The 19,949-nt window shown below is 50.4% G+C and overlaps 4 protein-coding genes across 4 annotated transcripts; 3 read left to right on the top strand and 1 right to left on the bottom strand.

Annotated features, from left to right (window-relative positions):
- Nucleotides 1-254: 254 nt before the first annotated feature.
- F5Z01DRAFT_663324 (putative class V chitinase) lies at nt 255-4,699 on the top strand. Its single transcript, XM_046264024.1, has 6 exons — nt 255-544; nt 613-1,314; nt 1,396-1,453; nt 1,521-3,837; nt 3,966-4,064; nt 4,148-4,699. Exons 1-6 carry the CDS (start codon nt 406-408, stop codon nt 4,505-4,507), a joined length of 3,675 nt encoding a protein of 1,224 aa, XP_046115282.1. The 5' UTR covers nt 255-405; the 3' UTR covers nt 4,508-4,699.
- Nucleotides 4,700-4,829: 130 nt separating this feature from the next.
- On the top strand, nt 4,830-7,581 carry F5Z01DRAFT_752774 (ankyrin repeat-containing domain protein). The gene is made up of 4 exons (XM_046267081.1): nt 4,830-5,404; nt 5,446-5,866; nt 5,919-7,376; nt 7,405-7,581. Exons 1-4 carry the CDS (start codon nt 4,868-4,870, stop codon nt 7,437-7,439), a joined length of 2,451 nt encoding a protein of 816 aa, XP_046115281.1. The 5' UTR covers nt 4,830-4,867; the 3' UTR covers nt 7,440-7,581.
- A 2,488-nt stretch (nt 7,582-10,069) lies between these two features.
- F5Z01DRAFT_728422 (major facilitator superfamily domain-containing protein) lies at nt 10,070-12,049 on the bottom strand (the record flags this gene model as incomplete). Its single annotated transcript, XM_046266678.1, has 4 exons — nt 11,747-12,049; nt 11,552-11,683; nt 10,555-11,469; nt 10,070-10,495 (listed from the first exon to the last, which is right to left on the bottom strand). The coding sequence occupies exons 1-4, from the start codon at nt 11,870-11,872 to the stop codon at nt 10,070-10,072; spliced, it is 1,599 nt and encodes a 532-aa protein (XP_046115280.1). The 5' UTR covers nt 11,873-12,049.
- Nucleotides 12,050-12,257: 208 nt separating this feature from the next.
- F5Z01DRAFT_752771 (uncharacterized protein) lies at nt 12,258-14,660 on the top strand. The gene is made up of 4 exons (XM_046267080.1): nt 12,258-12,748; nt 12,847-13,351; nt 13,425-14,124; nt 14,187-14,660. The coding sequence occupies exons 1-4, from the start codon at nt 12,339-12,341 to the stop codon at nt 14,597-14,599; spliced, it is 2,028 nt and encodes a 675-aa protein (XP_046115279.1). The 5' UTR covers nt 12,258-12,338; the 3' UTR covers nt 14,600-14,660.
- The last annotated feature ends 5,289 nt before the right edge of the window (nt 14,661-19,949 follow it).

Here is a 19,949-nt window from a genome sequence, read left to right as displayed (position 1 = left end):
GGAAAGGAGGGGGCGTTGCATTCTCATTTTTCTTGGCCCACGGGCTCATTGCACTCTGTGGCATCGTCCGACAAAAGGTACCATGTCACCAATGTCCTATTGTGGCAAGGCCTGTGATGCACAATTTTGTGAGCAGTGAGCAGACCCTTCTCATGGACATGTAGAGTGACCCAGTGCTTGGCAACGCTGGGATTTCCAAGACAGGAACTTCGGGTGCGTCTCCTTCATTGACTCCGACTCTAGCTTGAAAGGCGCCCAAAACCAAACGAGAGTGTCTGGCGTACTGCGTGCCACTGGTTCCTTTTATTCATGTCTCTTCCCCTTGATACCTTGGCCATTCTCAAGCTTATTGAGTCCACCTCCTCCAACATTTGACATACGACGCCAACACCACGCTAAACAACAATGATACGGCCAGCTTGGGCCTCCTTAGTGACGCTTCTCCTCCTGTGGTCCTTTGTAAAGGCACAAGAATGTAGTGAGACGGTTCCCTGCGAGAATGGCTGCTGCAGCAAGTTTGGTTTCTGTGGTTTTGGAAAGGATTGTATGTGAACATGAACAGAGGACACTTGCTCCATTTGCAGACTACCGCAGTCACTGACCTTCATGCAGATTGCAGCGACGATGTTTGCAAGAACAACTGCGACGCAAAGGCGCAGTGCGATCCTGGAGACTTTGGGGAAGACTTTGTCGAGCTTGAGAAATGCCCCCTGAACGTCTGCTGCTCCAAGCACGGATACTGTGGCACCACGGAAGAGTTCTGCGGAAAGAAAAAGGTCGACCGGCCGTCGTGCTCGAAAGACGACAGCAGCTTTTCCCGCGTGGTTGGCTACTACGAGTCTTGGTCCGAGGGTCGGCCTTGCAACAGATTTTACCCAGAGCAAATTCCCAAGGGTATCTACACACACATCAACTTTGCCTTTGCTGGCATCGACCCCGACACTTATGAGCTGGTACCTGCTTCTCAGTCTGACATTGAACTGTATGAGCGTGTTGCCGCTCTTAAGAAAAAGGACAGCCAGCTCAAAGTTATGATTGCTGTTGGTGGTTGGACCTTTAATGATCCTGGACCGACGCAGACGACCTTCTCTGATATTGCAAGGAGCGAAAAGGCACAAAAGGCCTTTATCAAGTCGGTACTCAGCTTTATGCAAACATACGATTTTGATGGCCTGGACCTCGATTGGGAGTATCCTCAAGCTGAGGATCGTGCTGGGCGAGACGAAGATTTCGAGAACTTCCCCAAGTTTATGGCGAATGTGAAGAAGGCTCTGACGGACTACGAAGTCAGTGTTACATTGCCAGCATCATTCTGTGAGTCTCTCAGCCTCTTGTTCTCTTCTCCATGAATTTGTTCCTCGAGTCCAGCGAGCGCTAATTTGATACGTTCGTAAGGGTACCTCCAGCATTTTGACATTAAGAAGCTTTCGAAGTATGTTGACTTCTTCAACATGTAAGACGGAACCTCCTTAGAATTGCCCTTTTGAGCAGCCAAAGCTAAGCCTTCCGATCACTGTCAGGATGACCTATGATTTCCATGGAGTCTGGGACAAGCCCAACAAGTGGGTTGGGCCGTATCTCAACTCTCATACGAACTTGACGGAGATCAAGGATGGCATGGATCTTCTCTGGCGTAACGACATTAGTCCATCCAAAGTCACACTGGGCATGGCGTTCTACGGTCGAGGTTTCACTGCCACAAGCCCCAATTGCCTAGAGCCTGGCTGCACGTTCGAGTCTGGAACACCAGCTCAAGCTTGTAGCGGAGAAATCGGCGTCATGCTGAATTCGGAGATTGAGGATATTATGGCGAGCGAAAATGTCTCGCCAGTTCTCGACAAGGAGGCAGCGGTGCAGGTGCTGACCTATGGAGACGGATACTGGGTCACATACGACGATGAGGACACCCTCCAGCTCAAGGCCGACTTTGCAAGGAGCCAGTGTCTCGGCGGAGTCATGGTGTGGGCTATATCCCACGACACAGACGATGCCAAGTACTCGATTGCACTGGCCAAGGCCGCTCCTCGCAAGAAATTCCCGTGGGTCGACTTGCTCCTTGCAGACAGTGAATCAGGCTACACCTATGACGAACACTACAAAGAACAGTGCCGTTGGACAGGCTGCGACGAGATCTGCCCGAACAACTGGATTCGTATGATGCGCAAAGACAGCAAGGCTCGGGACCAGGAATTCATGGTCGACAACACGGGATGCGACGGGCGAGGCAGCCATAAGCTCTGTTGCCCCCCTGACCAGGATATTCCCACCTGTGGATGGTACACGCATCACAACGGCAATTGCGACGAGACTTGCCCATCCGGCACCAAGGAGATTGGTAGCAACGCGGCTTACTGTGATCTCAAGGGTGGTGCTCAGGGCATAGCTGGCGCCAAAAAGTATCAGGCAGCATGTTGCACGGTGGACACCCAGAGCATGGAGCTCTACAGTCAATGCTCTTGGCAGGATTGGCCCGTTTGTGCCAATGGCAGCTGCGGGGATGACGATACCATTGCCGAGTCCCATACGGGGAGCGGCGATGCCAGGTGCATTGGCTGGTACTCCCTCGAGGACTCGGACGGGTTTGGTCCCAGGAAGTACTGTTGCGACCAGCCTGACGAGAACACTGCGTGGAGTAGCTGTGACTGGTATGACAATCTCGGTTCCTCTACGTCGGAATTCCCGTCCGATTACTGCCATGCCAACTGCCCAGACGGCGATGTTCGGGTGGCCATGGAGCAAAGCGAATGCGCTGGTGGAAGCGCAAGGGCTCGCTGCTGCAAGCCGGATTATAAGACATTGACGAAGCGCTTCTCCAACGACGAAGACGTTTACTATGATTCGATGCTCGACTCTTTCCTCGACGATGCTGTCTGCGACTCTGTGTCTGACATTTTCGACTGGGACCCCTTCAAGAGGGCCCGCGCTCTTTCTGATCTGAGCCTGTACAGGAGGGCGGACGACAGCTCCTTTCTGAAGTGGCAAGCCGAGAGCGCTACCATTTCATTGATAAGTGTCCTCTTTTGGGGATCTCCACGGCCAGCCACGATCGACGTTTGGGACAACCAAATCAGGGTCTCTGTCTACAACAGCCTTTCGTACGAGAACCTGGCGGACTACATTCAGAATGCGGGCAGGGAGCTTTTCATGTCGCTGGGCTCAAGCCAGGGCCCTCGGTACGTGGCCTGTAACATGGCCCTGTTGAACCAAGACGTCGGCGGTGACGGAGATGATGGCGGCGGCTCATTCATCACGGACTGTACGTGCGAGCGAGATGACTGCTGCCAGGAAGACGACGACGAGTGCATTGCTTTCGGAGAGCAAAGCCTTCGGATTGCCGCCCGCAGCAACGAGAAAACTTACAGTTGGTTCATACCAGATCCGTCGACTGGAGAAACGGTGGATCTCTCGTGGTATGCACCAGAATATCCCATTGCAACCGACCTGAAACCCGTAGAAGACCTTGCCAAGCTCACAGAGACATGGTTTGCCAGCGACAAGTGCGCCGTGCTCAGGCCTGTGACCAAGAGCATCCTCCGCAATGGTCTCGTACAGACAGACGTGGCGCAAATGGACCATGCTTTCGAGCGAAATGCGATCGTGTCGTGGGCCGACAGTGCATTCGACGGATTGCTCGCCGGGAAAAGTTCCGACCGGGACAAGTTCATGCGAGACGGCGAGCATTACTCGCTGCCTTTTGAATTCTTTCAGAACACGTTGACGCAAGTCAATTCTCCCGCGGGAAGCTTCCAGCTTCGAATGATGAATGCTTTGGGCAGCAACGCAAACCCCGACGTCATGACGCTGCTCTCCAAGGAACTGAATCGTATGAAGGCAAACGTAAGTTCACCATCTTCTCATTTCCGCTTGAGGGACAACCCAGAAGACGGATGCTCTTTTCAGCCACCGACCAAGACGTTTAAATAGTCCTTTACTAACATATCGCGTCCGCTTTTCTGTAATTTTAGTTCTGGCTCTACAATCAACCGGTGGGCGAACGCATCAACAAATTCACCAAGGGGAAAAACAAAAGAGATCTCCAAAAGGCCGGCGGTTTGATTCGAGATGTAAGTCTCTGGCGGCGGCAGCACCAAAGAGCCACCAGTCAGCTGCAACGTACCTGGTATGCTAATGGTGTTTCACTACGCAGGTTATAGCGGCGTATCTGTGGCATAATGAGCGCAAGCCTAACGATCGCCTCAAGACGGTGGTCAATAGCTTGCGGGAGATTCTGCACGAGGCAGAAGGTGTGCACTACAGCAGGTATCAGGTCAGAGTGCATGCTGTCGAGCATTTCGATGCCTGGCTTGGCTCTCATTTTGCTGCCATGAGGTCCAGTGTGTCAACATTTGTGACAACGTACGCGACGACATTGCTGGACAAGGACCACGTCCAGAACAACAAAATCTGGCGAGCTCAGATCAAAAATATGGAGAACAAAGGCAACATACTCGAGGATATTGACACGGAGGGCTTCTTCCCGTCGCTGGATGACGATGGCAATACATGAGCTTGATGAGAGGAAGAGGAAAAATGACTGGCGTGCTAAATGGGTCCTGCTCAGCCTGGTGTGATGGATCATAAGATTTACTAATGAGTCTTAGACTTGGCTGGAGAATATATATGAGGACAGTATAGACTGTGGGACTGATTTTGCCTTGTCGACTTTGCGTGTGAAGCAGTATCTTATGTTCAATTATACCCACGTAGCCTTGAATCTTTCACTACAGTATTGCTATCCTCCCCACACCCTCGCACTTACATGTACAATGACGCAATCTCACACTACATACCTTCCCTGCTTGCGACTTCATTTTGATAATAACTCCTCCACGGCACTCTAGCACTTGCATACAATGACGCAATCTCCATGTCTTATAGTCCTGCTGGCGACATGGACTTTGGGTTATTATCGCCCCCACGCCACTCTAGAACTCCGCAGGCGACTGGATTCCGCGGAGACGAAGCCTCATTTGAGACAGACAGAATAGTCTCGTCGAGAAATACACCTGGCCGTGAATATCCCGTTCTCAGTCTTCCAAGCAACGCCATGGACTTTAGTGGACTTCCCCTCGAATTAAATCTCGAAATCTTCAAGCACCTGTCTCTTCACGATCACGTAACTTGCCTTCAAGCATTTCGACGGTACGAGAAGGCTCTGGGGGAAGCACTCTATATAAGACTTCCCCCAATCCAGGCATCAGTCGCAGCCGATGGTCAGCAAGATCAAAGAAAAAGAAACCATCACGCTTCGGAGAACACTAGGACGGAAAGCTTTGGAAGCAAGGATGTCCTGCGCTGGGCCATCGAGCATGGCTCTATCGCTACTCTCCTCAAAATCGACAGCGTCGAGGAGTTAAAACCTCTTATCAACGCCTTGAGTTTCACAGCGAAAAATCCCGCATTGGTTGGGGGGGGGGGGGTTTCTCACCTGTTTCTTTACTGCAGCTCGCTTGCGTGTACGGCCAGTTTGAAATCGTCCAGCTCCTTGTAGAGCGCGGTGCGGACGTTAATCTAAGTCTGGACCGAGACCTAGGACTACTTCCAATACACTTTGCTACGACAGGACAATTAGTCGCGGAGCTCATGTCGCATGGAGGCCATTGCGACACAAAGGATGGCATCTCGCCATTGGTAACGTGCCTTTGCTGCAAAGCTGATGTGAGTGCTGTTCGTGCGTTCCTGAAGCTCGGGTGCAGTCCTCATGGCGCCACGCCCAATGGAACGACAACGGCTGTGCTAGCTATCAAGAACGCAGACTTCGATACACTTCAGGTCCTCCTGGATGCAGTGGTAGACATAAAAGAGTCTCTCCCTGGGGGAGCACACGCTCTTCACTACGCTATATGTCTAGCTGAACACATCCCTGGTAAGCATGTTTCTCTCTCCAACCCCCTGACACTCTGACAGCTTACCTATAGGCCACGACATTCCGCTACGAATGGTTCGAACGCTATTACATCATGGCGCCGATGCCAAATCCAGCTACGAATCCATTACGGACACGGGTGGCCGACGCGAACCTGAGCCACGCTCGACCCCCTACCTCTACCTCGCCACAATGCTTCCTGAAACAGAAGACATAGTAGAGCTACTTCTTGATCGTGGAGCGGATGCTAATTGCTACTTCACCCTGAAACGAGGCGTTCTTAATCCCCGAATGTGCTCCGAGTCTGATACAAGGCCTAGCCATTCGACTCATATGAGCAAAACACTTGTGGGCGAGCTCATTCGTACGACAATAACCAGACCTCCTGATGAGAATGCTGAATCTTATATCAAACCCGATGTTATCAGGAAGCTGAATCTCTTGGCCCTGCATGGTGCAGATATGAAGCACTTCTGGGCGTTCAACAACTACGATGGGCGTATCGACGGACAGCCACTCGTTTTTATCGTCATGATTCCGCATTTGATGAGGCTAGGAGCCGATCCTGATTATCTAGGGGCGCCGCCTGGTTCCGGTGCTGGAAATCACCTTCTTCACTTCTTGATAGAAAGTCTCTATCCCAAAGTCCAAGATACATGGACGGAGGCACAGGTCTACTGCGACATCCGTTTCAAAAGGCCCTCATTCTTACTCGAGGCAATGCAAGCTATTCTCGATCGCGGTGCGGACCCCAACGCGACAGGCCAAGATGAAGCAACACCTCTTATGCTGGTCTGCGACCAGAACCCTAGCATGACCGCCACGTTGCTGATGAAAGCGCTCCTTGAGAGTGGCAAGGTCGATATCAGGGCGAAGGCATCCAATGGCCAGACGGCTCTTCACATCGCTTCTCGAGTATCATTGCAAAGTTCTGTAGACTATGACGACTTTTGTCTGAGGTTGCAGTTCTTGCTGAGGTACCCTGAGAGCTTGAAAGACGTGAATACCAGAGACGACCTCGGAAGGACACCTATTCACGGGCTCCTGGACGAGGGGTGCGAATGGGTTTCGCCAGGAGAAGTCGATCAATATTCGAAGCTGCATACCTTGCGTCGGGCTCTGGTGATGCTCATCCGTTCGGGGGCCGACACTACAGCTCGTGTGCACCCCCCAGGAGAAATATGCAGACACCCTATGGGTTGGTTTATCCGCGGGAACGTGCGAACCCCCTTTATGACTCATTATTTCGGTCCCGAAGGTGACGACTTTTGGGAAGATGAAGAGTGTGAAGAGGAGATAGGAGATACACCCCTCCATATGGCTTGCCAAACGAGCCATGATCCGACGATTTTCATAGAGGTCCTCCTTCGTGGCTGCGCACGGAAAGATGTGAACGCGGTGTCGAGACGACTGCGTTTGACCCCACTGATGATGCTCGTGGGGTTAGCAGCAAAGGGACTGGTTCTTCGCGAGGCTTTGATGAGGGCTATCAACCTCCTGGTCGACGCGGGTGCTGATACGCAGCTGCGTGATTCCAGGGGTCGGACTGCTTGGATGGTCTCGATGGAGATGAATGACAAGGTACCGTCTTGGCTCTGGGGACTGTACCTGGAAGAGATCATGCCTGAGATGTCTTGTACGGAGAGGAAAGAGGCTTTAGGGCTTGACATAAAAGAACGGGTATCTCTGAGGCAGGAGAGTAGTAGATAAGCTAGTTTTGTATCTTGTATGCATGCGAATAGTTCAATGGCAGATGATCGAAAGGTCATATTGACTACATCGACACAGAGTATAACACAGCTAGTAGCTGAACTCTAGTTTACACCAACTCGCACGTCATGCCCTTATAGGACGTGTTGCCGCAACCGTACACAGCATCGCACCTCGCAATTCCCATCTTGACCAACCAGTCATCGCCATTGTCCCAGACGATAGTCAGACAACCATCCTCATAGTCATCCTTCATGACCTCACCAATCCCATTCAAGTCCACGCAGACATCGTCCATCTTGCTGTTGATGATGTAAATCTCGAAATCTTCGTAGGACCAGGTGACCATCTTGCCGCTTCCGGCGGGGGGAATGACTCCGTTGCCTTCGACGGTGTATGTACCGTCGCTCTCGGCGCTCGACTTCATGCAGTCTACGAGGATGTTCAAGATATCCTCAGTTACATCGCCGCCATTGCCTGTGACGCAGTTGGGACCGTTGACCCAGGCGTCAGATCCGAGGCAGTCGGCTTGAGCGGCAGTGAAGAAGCCGAGAGCAGTGCCGACGACGAGGAGTGTGTTGGAGATCATTGTGAATTTGTGGTTTGGTGGTTGGGAAGCTTTTGTAGGAGTGGTTTGATTGCTGAGTTGCTGACTGATGGTTTTTTTGTCGTGAGTTTGTTGTTGATGAGGGTGTAAGTTGAACTCTGGAGGTGGCATCAAGTCGATTATTTATAACCCTTCTCAGGCTGAGCTTCCCCCTGGGCAAAGCCTTTGCCATGACGTTGCTGGGCTTGACCTCACCAGGGAATGCATTCACTTGACCTCACCGGGTCCCATACTCAGCGTGCTGTCATGATCATCCCCATCAAGAGCCTAGGATGTGAAGCGGTACAGGCCAAGAGTCATCATCGCCTTGAGTTGGATGCCAGGCTCGGCTTCCTTCATCGGTCGATCGGCTCCCTCCGTCCTTACTAATATAAAGTCCTCGTCTCCTCGACGACGAGTGGGCTTTCAAAAAGACCTGCAAAGACGATCTTTAACAAGCATAACGATCCTGCATGTACACGCGTACACATGCAGTGGAGCACTGCCGCCCGGGAATCGGGCACTAACATGATTCGGGTAGGTGAGAGTGACTGAATACATGCAATTGACGTAATTGCGACTGGGGCGTTCTCCTCCACTGTTGCTTCAGCCTAGCTTCTCGGTATTTCTAGGGATACCGAGTGCAATATCAACAGTCTCCCGGCTATGACGGCAACACGAACCACGAGCCAAGATGCGTTCGCACTGCACAGCGAGCTAGTTGCTGACGACGAGCTTGACAGCGAGTGTTGTCATCGCTCACTAGCCTCTTGGCCGCCTTCCGCGCTCTAGGATCTTGATGTCACCAAAACTGATCCTCGCCCCGTCTTCGGTATACACGATGCAAGTCGTCGCTCGCTCTCGGACTTTGGAGACGCCGACAGCTGCGCTCCCGAATAAGATATCGCCAGCGTCAGCGGTGTCGGTACGTACATGTAATTAATCATCAGCCACGTCCCACTCACCTCGTCTTCCAGCAAGCGATATACTAACTAGCACGCTATCCCCAGGTCATCCCGTCTGGGAAGCTTCGGGCTTTCGAGTTTCGGGGATGTCTTGGTAGGTTTCTTTAAAGCCGGGGGAGGGGGCCGGGGCCCGGACCCGGCCGGGGTATAGCTAGCGTGTACCCACAGTGCCCCATACTCGGGACTCGGGAGTCGGGGCCCGGGCACTCGGGGTTCGGGTCATCCCGTCGGACATAGTAGTGCCCGCGTTAGGTGACACAAGTGAAAAGTAGCCTACCCGGCACCGACTCAGCCAATAAGCCCGAGGGGCTTACCTGAGCGCCATCGTCAGAAGCACTATCTCCGGGTTCTTCATGTTGCCTAGGCACCATTTTCTATTGATATACCGACACCGCGTACAAAGACTTTCGGCTTCTATGTCAACTACCGACTGGGTTTCATATTTGCATGCCCCTCATTGTCCAGCGGCCCGCGCTCATAAGACCACACCGGTCGACGTGTCGTTGGTTTCAGCTACTATGTAATAAAGTATGGCTCAAATGTTAGTCATACTGAGGGCATGAATATGCTCTTTGTCCGCGAAACACAATCAGTTCCTGTACCCGAAGTCTTCGCCCTATACTCCATCAAGAATGCAGACGGGCGATTTGTTCACTACATCATTAGTATGGGTAGACGGCCGTTTAAGGAGAGCGACTGTCTTGATGATGGCAGACGAAATAGCAGGCCTCCAATTCCAGATCACGCTCTTCCTTTGTAACTGCCCAATCATGCTCATATTAACATGTGCCTTTTGAAGGCTCGACAGCCTTCGACATTCCGCCATCTTGAAATTTCGCCTCTTCACATTTCGCTGCCAAAGATGTGCCTAGGTGATGCTGACGCCGGACCGCTCACTACCCTAGATGCCTAGAATATAACATGACTGCTTCCATTCCTCCTTTAGCTTGCATCATGCCCGGCCTGCGTATTTCCTTGTGGGGGCTTGACTGTTCTCCATTCCAGAAAGCACGACGCTGCAAAAGCTAGGCAAGAGACAGCCATCGCGCAGTAAAAGACGTGCCGTAACCCAATGTTGTAAGCAACGAGGACCAGCGGCAGCTGATCGCTGGATACGGAATGTGATAGATCCGTCGCGCCCTGGCCCAAGATGGCCGATATGTCCAAGTCAGGGACGCTGCGGCGCAGCTCGCTTCGTAGAGTGCCCGTCAACACGCCCTGAGACACACTCACGAATATAGTGCCTCCAACAAAGTTCATAAAGTTGACGACGGTGAGTCCTGTCGGAATGTCCTCGCGCGGCAGGACCGTCTGGACGGCATTGATGGGCTGGGCCAGAGAGAAACCCAAACCAGCACCGAATAGAATCTGGCCACAGACCACGGTTAGCAAGCTCATCCATCCAGACCATCAAACAAGACACCTACCTGAAATCCGATGACGTGGGCATCCGGCGAGCTCACACGCAGTGTGGAAAGGAGACCGCAGCCGATAGCCATGAGGACTGTGCCCGCCATCAGCCACGGTGTGTAGTAGCCCAACTTGGAGACGGCGGCTCCAGAGCCAATGACGAATACCACGGTGCCGATAAAGTACGCGAGCATCCGGACACCGGCATCAACAGCTGACAGGCCTTGTATCGCCTGGTACCAGATAGGTAAGTAGAATGTCACGATGATCAGCGCCGAACCGACACCCAGCGATGCCACAGATGCGGCTGCGATGCTGCGCTGTCTGAGGAGTCTGGGCGGAACGGTTCCATTGTTACCGATCCAGGCTTGGGATGCGGCGAACGAGAGGAGCAGCACCAACCCAGGCACCAATGTCCCCAGGACCTTGGGACTCCCCCAGTCATTCTCTTCGCCTCCCCACTGCAGGGCCAGCAACAGCAGGATCAAGCCCGGAATGAGCAGAGATGTGCCCACCGGATCAAACTGTCGTATCTTGTACGCAAGTGATTCCTCCGACCGTTTCTTGGGCGCAGGTCTAGAAGGGAGCAGGAAGAGGAGCATGACCAGCGCCAAAGCGCCTATCGGCAGGTTGATCCAGAAACACCAACGCCATGTTGCCTTGGTGGAAAAGACGCCACCGAGGAGCGGGCCAGCGACAGCGGCGACGCCAAACGTGGCCGCCAGGAGACCCTGGTACTTGGGGCGCTTCTCGAGCGGGAGAATGTCGACAAAGATGACCTGGCCGCCCGTCGACAGGCCCGCGCAGCCGATACCCGCGACGGCGCGGCCCACGATGAAGGCTGCGCTGCTGGGGGCGGTAGCAGAGATGATGGAGCCGACTTGGAAGATGACAACGAACAGGCTAAAGACCCATTTCGCTCGGAAAAAGGTCTTGAGGGTGAGGGAAGGCGTCAGTCTCGGACAGACACGTCAAGTCTCAAAGGCGGGAGAATGTCCAGTCCATGGCACGTACATATATCTTGCCCATGGGCAGCTGCAGCGCCGCAAACGTGAGTAGATACGCAGACTCGTACCACGATATATCGTGAAAAGATTCGAACTCGTTCGAGATGGCCGGCACGGCGACGCCAATGATTGTTCGATCCTGAATTTCTCTTGATTAGCGAGAGCGCAGGAGGAATGGGTCATCAAGGCTAGAGCAACGAACAAGCGACGCCAGAAAGTTGGCCAGGCAGACGGATAGCACAATGGGCAGCAGGACTTTTTTGGAAGGATATTCTTCTGCCCTCTCCGCTGCACCGTGTTCCTGGTGGTCCTGCTTTTCGTCAGGCATGGTGGCTGCAGTCTGGACACCAGGGTTCCTGGATATACGTTGGAGTTGGCGTCTGGAGGGAAGGGAAGGGAGAGACTGCTAGGGTCCAGGGAGTCCAGGACCCTCCAAGAGTCAAGATCATCTGCTGATCAGGATGAGGAGACTTCTATATAGTCCACGTCGCTATCGAAGAACCGCATCATCGATTGCAAGGGCGCAAGATCACTCACTCACCTGGACTGGTGGATGTGGCTCCTCTCGGTCTCGGTACCGAAGTCCGAGATCCCGGCCGAGAGCTCGGGACTCGGGAGACCCCGCCCTGTAGGGCTGAGCCTGCATGTCGATTAAGTCATAGAACCCGGCTCGAAAAGGGCTTGACCGTGCTCGACAATCCTTCAATTCGTGCAAAGGCAGACCGTCCTTTTTTCACATCCCCTCACGACCCGTCGTGTGTGTACAGTGCGTGTGTACATCGGAAATCCTTGTTATGCGCAGCGGGAAAACACCCGTCAGCTGCATTCCCTGTGCGAAGCGCAAGGTCCGCTGCGACAAACAGCAGCCCTGCTGCCACTGCAAGCGACGTCCACAGGATGCCTGCGAATATCCGAGGCCCATTGCGGTGCCCGAGCGTGGCCTCGACGCGCTGGGAGAGCGAATTGTGCACCTCGAGCGTGTGATCCGAAGCCTCGGGGGAGACCCGAACGACCTCAATGCTGTCCAGGGACTCCAGCCCCAGCACGGTCAGACTCCATCATATCCATCGCCAGCATCGGTGGAATCGGCCAGGTCATCTGCAACGGCTCGGATTGAGCCATCTTCTTGTGAAACAACGACGACGGCAGCTATTGATCGCGCCGGATTGTTAGCGCACGATGAGGAAGCGACATATGTCGAGTCGTGGGTCCCCTGTGCTCCTTACGCGTTGTCTCGACTTCTCTCAGGACTCGGGAGTCGACTGAAAGCGCCAGAATGCTGACCTGCGCTCAACTGTCTAGGCCCATGTGGTATAGCTGGGGAGAAGCCAAGTTCCTCCAACACGACAACCCTGCTGTCTCTTCGCTGCGACACCAGCTCTGTCTGTCCCCGTCCAGCGGGAGCGGTTATGTTTCCACCATCCTCGATCCCATCGAGGTCCCAGACAGGGCCCGCTCTGACACACGGCGTGTACCCCGACATCACTTCGACACTCTATGGACCATCTTCTTACAGAATGTGCACCCACTTGTCAAGATCTTCTTCGACTGGGAAGTCGAGCCAGTGATCGAAAGGGCCAAGCAGGAGGAGGCGTCTGACTTGTCTGCGCCCGAGGAGGCGCTCTTGTCTGCCATCAGCTTTCTGGCCACGGTGAGTCTGCCCGAAGACGACTGTGTACGTCTTCTGCACGAGGAAAAGCCACTGCTTCTGGCACACCTGCATCACACCACCGAAGTATCCCTACGGCTTGCCGGGTATGCCGTGACGTCCAACAAACTTACGGTGCAGGCCTTTATGCTCTATCTGGTAAGCTAGATATCTCACTCTCGGGTTTCCCTTCTCTCAAAAACCGCATTGACGCGATCCGCCCCCTGTCTAGCACGCAATTCGCGCCCGCGCTCATCCAGCCGCCCTGTTCTCTCTCATGGGCGTAGCCAGCCGGGTCGCCGAGCGGATGGGCCTCCATCGAGACGGCGAGATCCTAGGTCTCAGCGTCCTTCGCAGCGAAGAGCGCCGTCGCATGTGGTGGCAGCTGCAGTACATGGAGCTCACCGTGGCCCATCAGGTCGGTGCCCTGAGCCCCAGCGTTCTGGGCAAATGGGACGCCAAGATGCCGGCGAATGTAGACGACAGCGAGCTAGGACCCGAGACGAAAGCCCTTCCAGCTGATGGTACGGCGCTCACGAGCATGTCCAACTGCCTTTGGAAGTACAGTGTGCTTCACTTACACCGTGGTGCTCGTGGAGCCGATCGCGGTGTCCCCACGGCGGACGAGACAACCTCGATGGTGGACAGGATTGAGGAGATGCTGCGGGTCAAGTTCGTGCAGCACTGTGAGCTTCTCAACCCTCTCCATGTCAACATGCAAGTAGCGATCTGTCAGGTCCTCGTCGCCACGCGTCGGCTCCTTCGCCAGCCCGCCCTTATCCATGCCAAGATCTCCGACATGTCGCGCCGGGAGCGTGATGCGCTCCTAGCGATTTGTGTCAAGAACCTGGAGTATTGCATATTGACCCAGACGAATGAAACACTCAAGGGGTTCAAGTGGCACAACAACGCCTTCTTCCCTTGGGCTGCTTGTAGGTCCTCGTCTCTTTTGTCGCTGATCCGAGGAGGGACGAGCAACTGACGTCGCATGCAGTCATCTATGTCATTCTAGAGGCCAACCATAGAGCCGAGGAGGCTACTATCGAGGATATTTGGCGGACTATCCGTCGAACATACGAAACCCACGACGAGCTACGCGTCGCTGCCCACCGTCAAGACGTCACGTTTGCCGCGCGTATCACGGCGAGCGCGTGGCAGAGACGTCAACTGTATTGGCAAAAGCAGGATGCCAGTAGTAGGCGCGAGGAAACCCCATCGTGGATCATGGACGTTTGTAAAACATTCAACTTGCCTCAACCTGGCTCAGTTACGACGGCTGGTGAACAGGGACCGCACGACGCGACCGAAGCTCCAGCACTGGATTTTGACCTCGACTTGGACATGATAGACTGGTCCGTCTGGGACGGCGCGGCTATGGATGCAGCACTGTTTAGTAACGCTACTTAGTACTAGGGGCGATATATAGTCCCTGAATTTCTGGCGACAGCGTATAGTTTATGAAAGCCCCATCTTGATGCTGACCATGGGCTCTGAACTTCTCCAGCCCTGTAGTCTCTCTGGGGCAAAGCTCGGCAGGGCCATCCGTCGACCCAGGTGATAGTGAGAGCCCTTTGTGATTACAAGACGGACACTGGGAATGCCGGTGAACTATTATCCGTGAAGAACGTGCGGAGAAGGACATAAAGTTGATTATTCTCTACATAAATAATATATTGACTCTCAGAAAGGAAATAAAAGCGCGTTATCACAAAGATGACTCCTTATATGTGTTATGGCCCGAATATATAGCCTGACTAGAAAAGTAAAGCAGACATGCATAACAAACAAAATTATCGCCCTCGTAGCCTCGTAGGCTCGTACCGAGACCCCTGTTGCCCTCCTATTGAGGCCGCATGACCCCGCTGCTTACATGGATGGCGATACGTATGGAGGGACTGGATCTTCATTGTTGTCGCGAAACATCCCATTCCCACCACCAGCCACTCCTCCCTCCGCAGTGATACGCGACGGAAATTGATCATCTCAGCACGACAATGCGCAACAGCTGAATGCAATGGATTTTGCAACAGATTACGGCTTGGAGAATTCATTTTCCCGTTTTCAGACAGTGGGACGCCGAATCCCCCCGGGCCAGACACCAACCTTGCCTCTGGGGAACAGTCAGCGAGGCAGCAATTCCACCTTTGATGTCTTGGAACAAGACGACATCTACATGCATCTGGATGACGGCTCTAGCCCTTCCACGGCGCCAGCTACTCCCGTACATCCTGCTTGGCGGGACGCGGTGTGGTCGGCTGGAGCTTTCTCGACAGAGCTGATCAGAATTCAAGTAGCCCATCATGCAGAGTACCCTTCAGGGCAGGAAAAGCTCATCCTATACCAGGAACCGGCAGTGTCCGCCAACAACAGAAGCGGAGGTCAAATGCAATGGCTCCACGTGCGCACAAACGACTGCCCAACCGCAATGTCCCAAAGATCGTAACCGAATGCCCGTACATAGAGGTAAGTCACCGCGACAAGGCTCTCAAAGCATTGGATCTGGCAGACCAGCAGTACCACGGGTCTCATCAAGGCGCGAAGGAGGCAGGACCCCTTTCACTCTGGCGACAAGTCAGTGACCGTGCTCTCAACGCCATATATGCGTCTGGAGTCACACACAGATCATGATGTTGAGCGCTGGTGCTCGTATGCTCGGTTCAAAAGACATCTCACTATAGTGCGTGGTCTCGGGGCCGCGCCAAGTGTTATTGGAGACAATGGATGGTCAAAAGCTCACACCTGGCCTATGGCTCCAATTGCTTCGCGACCTGGACATCGACATGTATACGTTAAAAATCGTGCACCATTCTCCAATTCCGCCTCCCCGAGGCGTGATTCCTACGCCCCCTCGCTTTCGGTCTAGAGCGCAGGCCGAGCAGGACATCATACAAACAAACCACGGCATGCGACCGGCCGATGCCTCCTTTCATGAGAAGGTTAGCGCCCACTTTGTGGCGCTGGCCATCATTACCAAACTTCAGAACAGCACGATCAGACACGGAACTCTGGCGCACCAGGACGTGCACCCCGTCACACTCTATCATCGTTATTTTGGCCACTTTCGCTACGAGGGCCACCGCCGCCCCCGTGTGACGTTCGGGTCTAGACTAGCTACCGGGTAGATAGAATAGAAGTCGGATTTGAACTGAGTACACTAGGATGTCGTTGACTTGAGCGGTCGGGTTATAGTTTATGTGCGAGATAGTGGATCTTGCGTAGATAATTATATTAATAGCTAAGGAGCTAGGTAGAGACTAACTATAGTAAAGCGTAGCTTCCTATATACTAGTTTATGAAAGTAAGGGCTCACGGGAGCGTCGTGATCTAGTGAGCTATGCGTTGATATTAGAGCGTAGGCTTACGGTGAGGTCGCGAGCTATACTTTATACGTAGTAGTATAATTAGAGGAAAAAGTAGGGTGTATGTGAGAGGCGTATATGGTCGTATACTGGGTCGTAATATAATATCTCCCCTCCCGAGATTCTGTCCTTAGAATTAATTAAAACTAATCGTTAGTCTATACTCGTGAGTCTTATTAATTCCTTCTCCTTTATTATTTTTATATATACTGACGCTATATTTAGTCGCTCTTCTAACGTTGCTCGAAAGACTCGCGAACGCTTAAAGCTTACTTACGCTATTGCTCGTGACGGTGCTAACGTAGATATGCCGTGTACCTATTGTTTTAAGAATTAGAAGCTTTATTATTTTGATAATAGGTCTTCGAAATGTAGCGAGTGTGTTCGTCGCGGTCGTCCTTACGACGGGACGTTTGTGGCGTCTTTATATATATATTTGTTCTTTTCTTGCTCCTTTTCCTAACTTTCTTTAGTGAATCGTTTGCTTGAATAGCGTGAGAAGCTTAAGAAGGACGAAGAGAAAGCTAAAGAGGCTCTCCTTCGTTTTTAAACTAAGCTCGCGACTGCTGTTAGTTATTTAACGCGGATACGGAAGATTCGTCGACGTATGAAAGAGCGTATTAACGACTCCGTTCGCCGTGGTTTAGCCGGTCTTAAGGAGGATAAGCGGGATGACTCGGGATTTATAGCTCCCGCTAAAGCTATTCTTATTTTAGATAGTTATAAGCACTAGATTAAGAATAACCTAAGGTTCTTAGGTCTTTTTAATAATCCTAACTAGTCGTCCTTGGGTTTAGGTAATGATTTTACGGACGTAGTCCTTTTATCTAGAGCTAGAGCTATTAGTGGTAGTTCTTCACGAGGTGCTAATAATCCTTGAGATATTTAGCGGGTTCCTATATATTTTCGTTATTTATATAGCCTTTCTATTTAATAAGGTACTTAACTTCTCTGTCGATAGTTTGTTTATTGAGTATCCGTTCTAGTTCGTAGAGTTCTTCGAGAACTTCTAGTTCGTAGTTTGTTTTTGCGTTTTATAGTGCTTTTTCGAGTAGTGAAATATAAAAAACTAGGTATATCCTTATACTTAAGGGTAGTAAAAGTTTATAGTTAGTATCTAAGATAACTTTATTAATTTTAAATAGTCTAAGTTTTTTGTGATCGAGCTTTAGTAAAGGTTAAGTTATTATGAAATTTTTACGTAGTAGGTAGACTATATCTCCCCTCCGAAAGATCGGTCCCTTCGATCTTTTCTAATTATAATACTTCGATATTCGTGTATATACGAATTCGAGCTATTTCTTTATATATTTATATAGTAAGCGTAATTAATCTACTTTAAGTATAGCTTTTTTAGTAAGAGGTCTATCCCTTAGTGTTTTATTGCCGAACTCGGGTTCGTATCCGTAGTTCGCGTAAAATAGTGAGATTTTAGTTAATTCCGTAGGTGCGCTATTATAGGCGAGTTAGGCGAGTGGTAACTTCGAGACCTAATCGTCTTACTTATAGTTAATATAGTACCGTAAGTACTACTCTAATATCTAATTTAATCTTTCTATCTATCCGTCCGTTTATAGGTAGTAAGCTATGCTAAGCTTGTGTTTGGTCCTAAGCTAAGCTATTAATGCTTGCTAGAATTTCGAGGTAAATGTCGTTCCTCGATCCGAAATGATTTCTTCCGGAAGGCCGTGGTTAGCTACGATATATTTAAGTATTGTATATGCGAGTGTTTCTGTATCCGTTGCTTCTTAGTATAGTAGGAAATATCCGAATTTACTTATCCGGTCCGTGATAACGAATATATTATCGTATTCGACGTTAGATCCTGGTTCCTTGGATTTAGGTAGCTTCGTAATATAATCGAAGGCTATCGATTCCTATAGCTTTAAAGGCACTAGTAGTGGCTTTAATTCTCCGTATAGCTTGTGCCGTGTAGCCTTGCTACGCGTATAATCTTTATATTATCCGACGATACGTGCGACGTTTGCCTTAATTCCTTAGTAGTCGTATGTTTATCGTATTCGTTTAAGAGTCTTTCTAACTCCTTAATATCCTACCGTGGGATACGTATAAATATTAATTAAGATTTTATCGCGTAGCGGCGGTAGTATCTAGAGTAGTCTATTCCTAGTGGGTCCTTTTCCTATTTCTATCGCGTAATCGTTAGGTATTTCTTTTTTATATTTTAATACCTATTCTAATATTTTATCGTAGTATATAGTATTTACTTTTACTCTAAATATAAGAAGGTTAAGTATTATTTATACGTAGTTTCCTTTGTTATTTTATTAGAGTATCTAGCCCTTAGCTTTTAGTACTTCGATATCGTAGTCTAGTCGGCGGCTAAGTATATCTACTTTATTATTTTCCGAACCTTTCCGATAGATAATTTTAATATCGTAATCGGCTAAGAATTTAGCGTATCTTATTTATCGTGCGCTAAGTTCTTATATTATCGCGAAGTAGGAGATATTTTAGTAATCGGTATAAACTTTAGTAGTGAATTTCGTCCCTAGTATATAGTGCTTAAATTCCTTAATAGCTACGATAATTACTAGGAATTCCTTATCGTAAATAAGGTAGTTTAGTTCCGCGCCGTGGAGTTTCTTCGAGAAGAATATAATTAGTCGTACGTTACTATCGTCGTCTCGTTAACTAATTTATGCTCTTATAGCGTAGTCCGATACGTCTATTTCTAATTCGAGTAGTCTTTCGGGGTCGTAGGTTGTAAGTACTATATTTAATAGTATAGTATCTCGTAATCCTTCGAATACCCTTTATTACTCTATTTCTTACTTAAATTCTCCCTTTCCCTTAGTAAGTCCTATAAGTAGTGCTACGATTTTCGCAAAGTCGCGTATAAAGCGTCGATAATAGTTCGTAAATCCTACGAATACTTATACTTCCTTAAGCGTTATTAGCACGGGCTATTCTTTAACTATATTAATCTTTATTTATTCTATTAGGATTTTGTTTAGTCGGATCGTATATCCGAGGAAGACGGTTTCTTATATATAAAACGCGCTCTTTTCTAGGTTAACTAAAAGGTTCGTATCTTAAAGTATTTTTAGTACTTAGTGGACGTATTTCTTATATTCTTTAAGGTTTTCCGAGAAGATTAGAATATCGTCTAGGTATACTATAACGAAGATATCTAAGTACTCCCTGAGTACGTTATTAATTATTCGCTAGAAAGTAGCTAGAGTATTAGTAAGGCTAAATAATATTACTAAATACTCGAATAGACCGAACTTAGTACGAAAAGCTATTTTCTATTTGTCTCCTTTCTTTATACGGATTAGGTTATAGGCTCTTTTTAGGTTAAGAGCGGTAAACTAGTTCTTGCCGTGAAGTCTATCCTTAAGTTCGTTAATAAGCGGCAGGGGTGTCCTATCTTT

This window comes from Emericellopsis atlantica (assembly GCF_019669845.1).
Source record: "Emericellopsis atlantica unplaced genomic scaffold F5Z01scaffold_27, whole genome shotgun sequence".
In the NCBI taxonomy this organism is placed as follows: Eukaryota; Fungi; Ascomycota; class Sordariomycetes; order Hypocreales; family Bionectriaceae; genus Emericellopsis; species Emericellopsis atlantica.
This window is presented reverse-complemented; position numbering and strand designations above follow the sequence as displayed.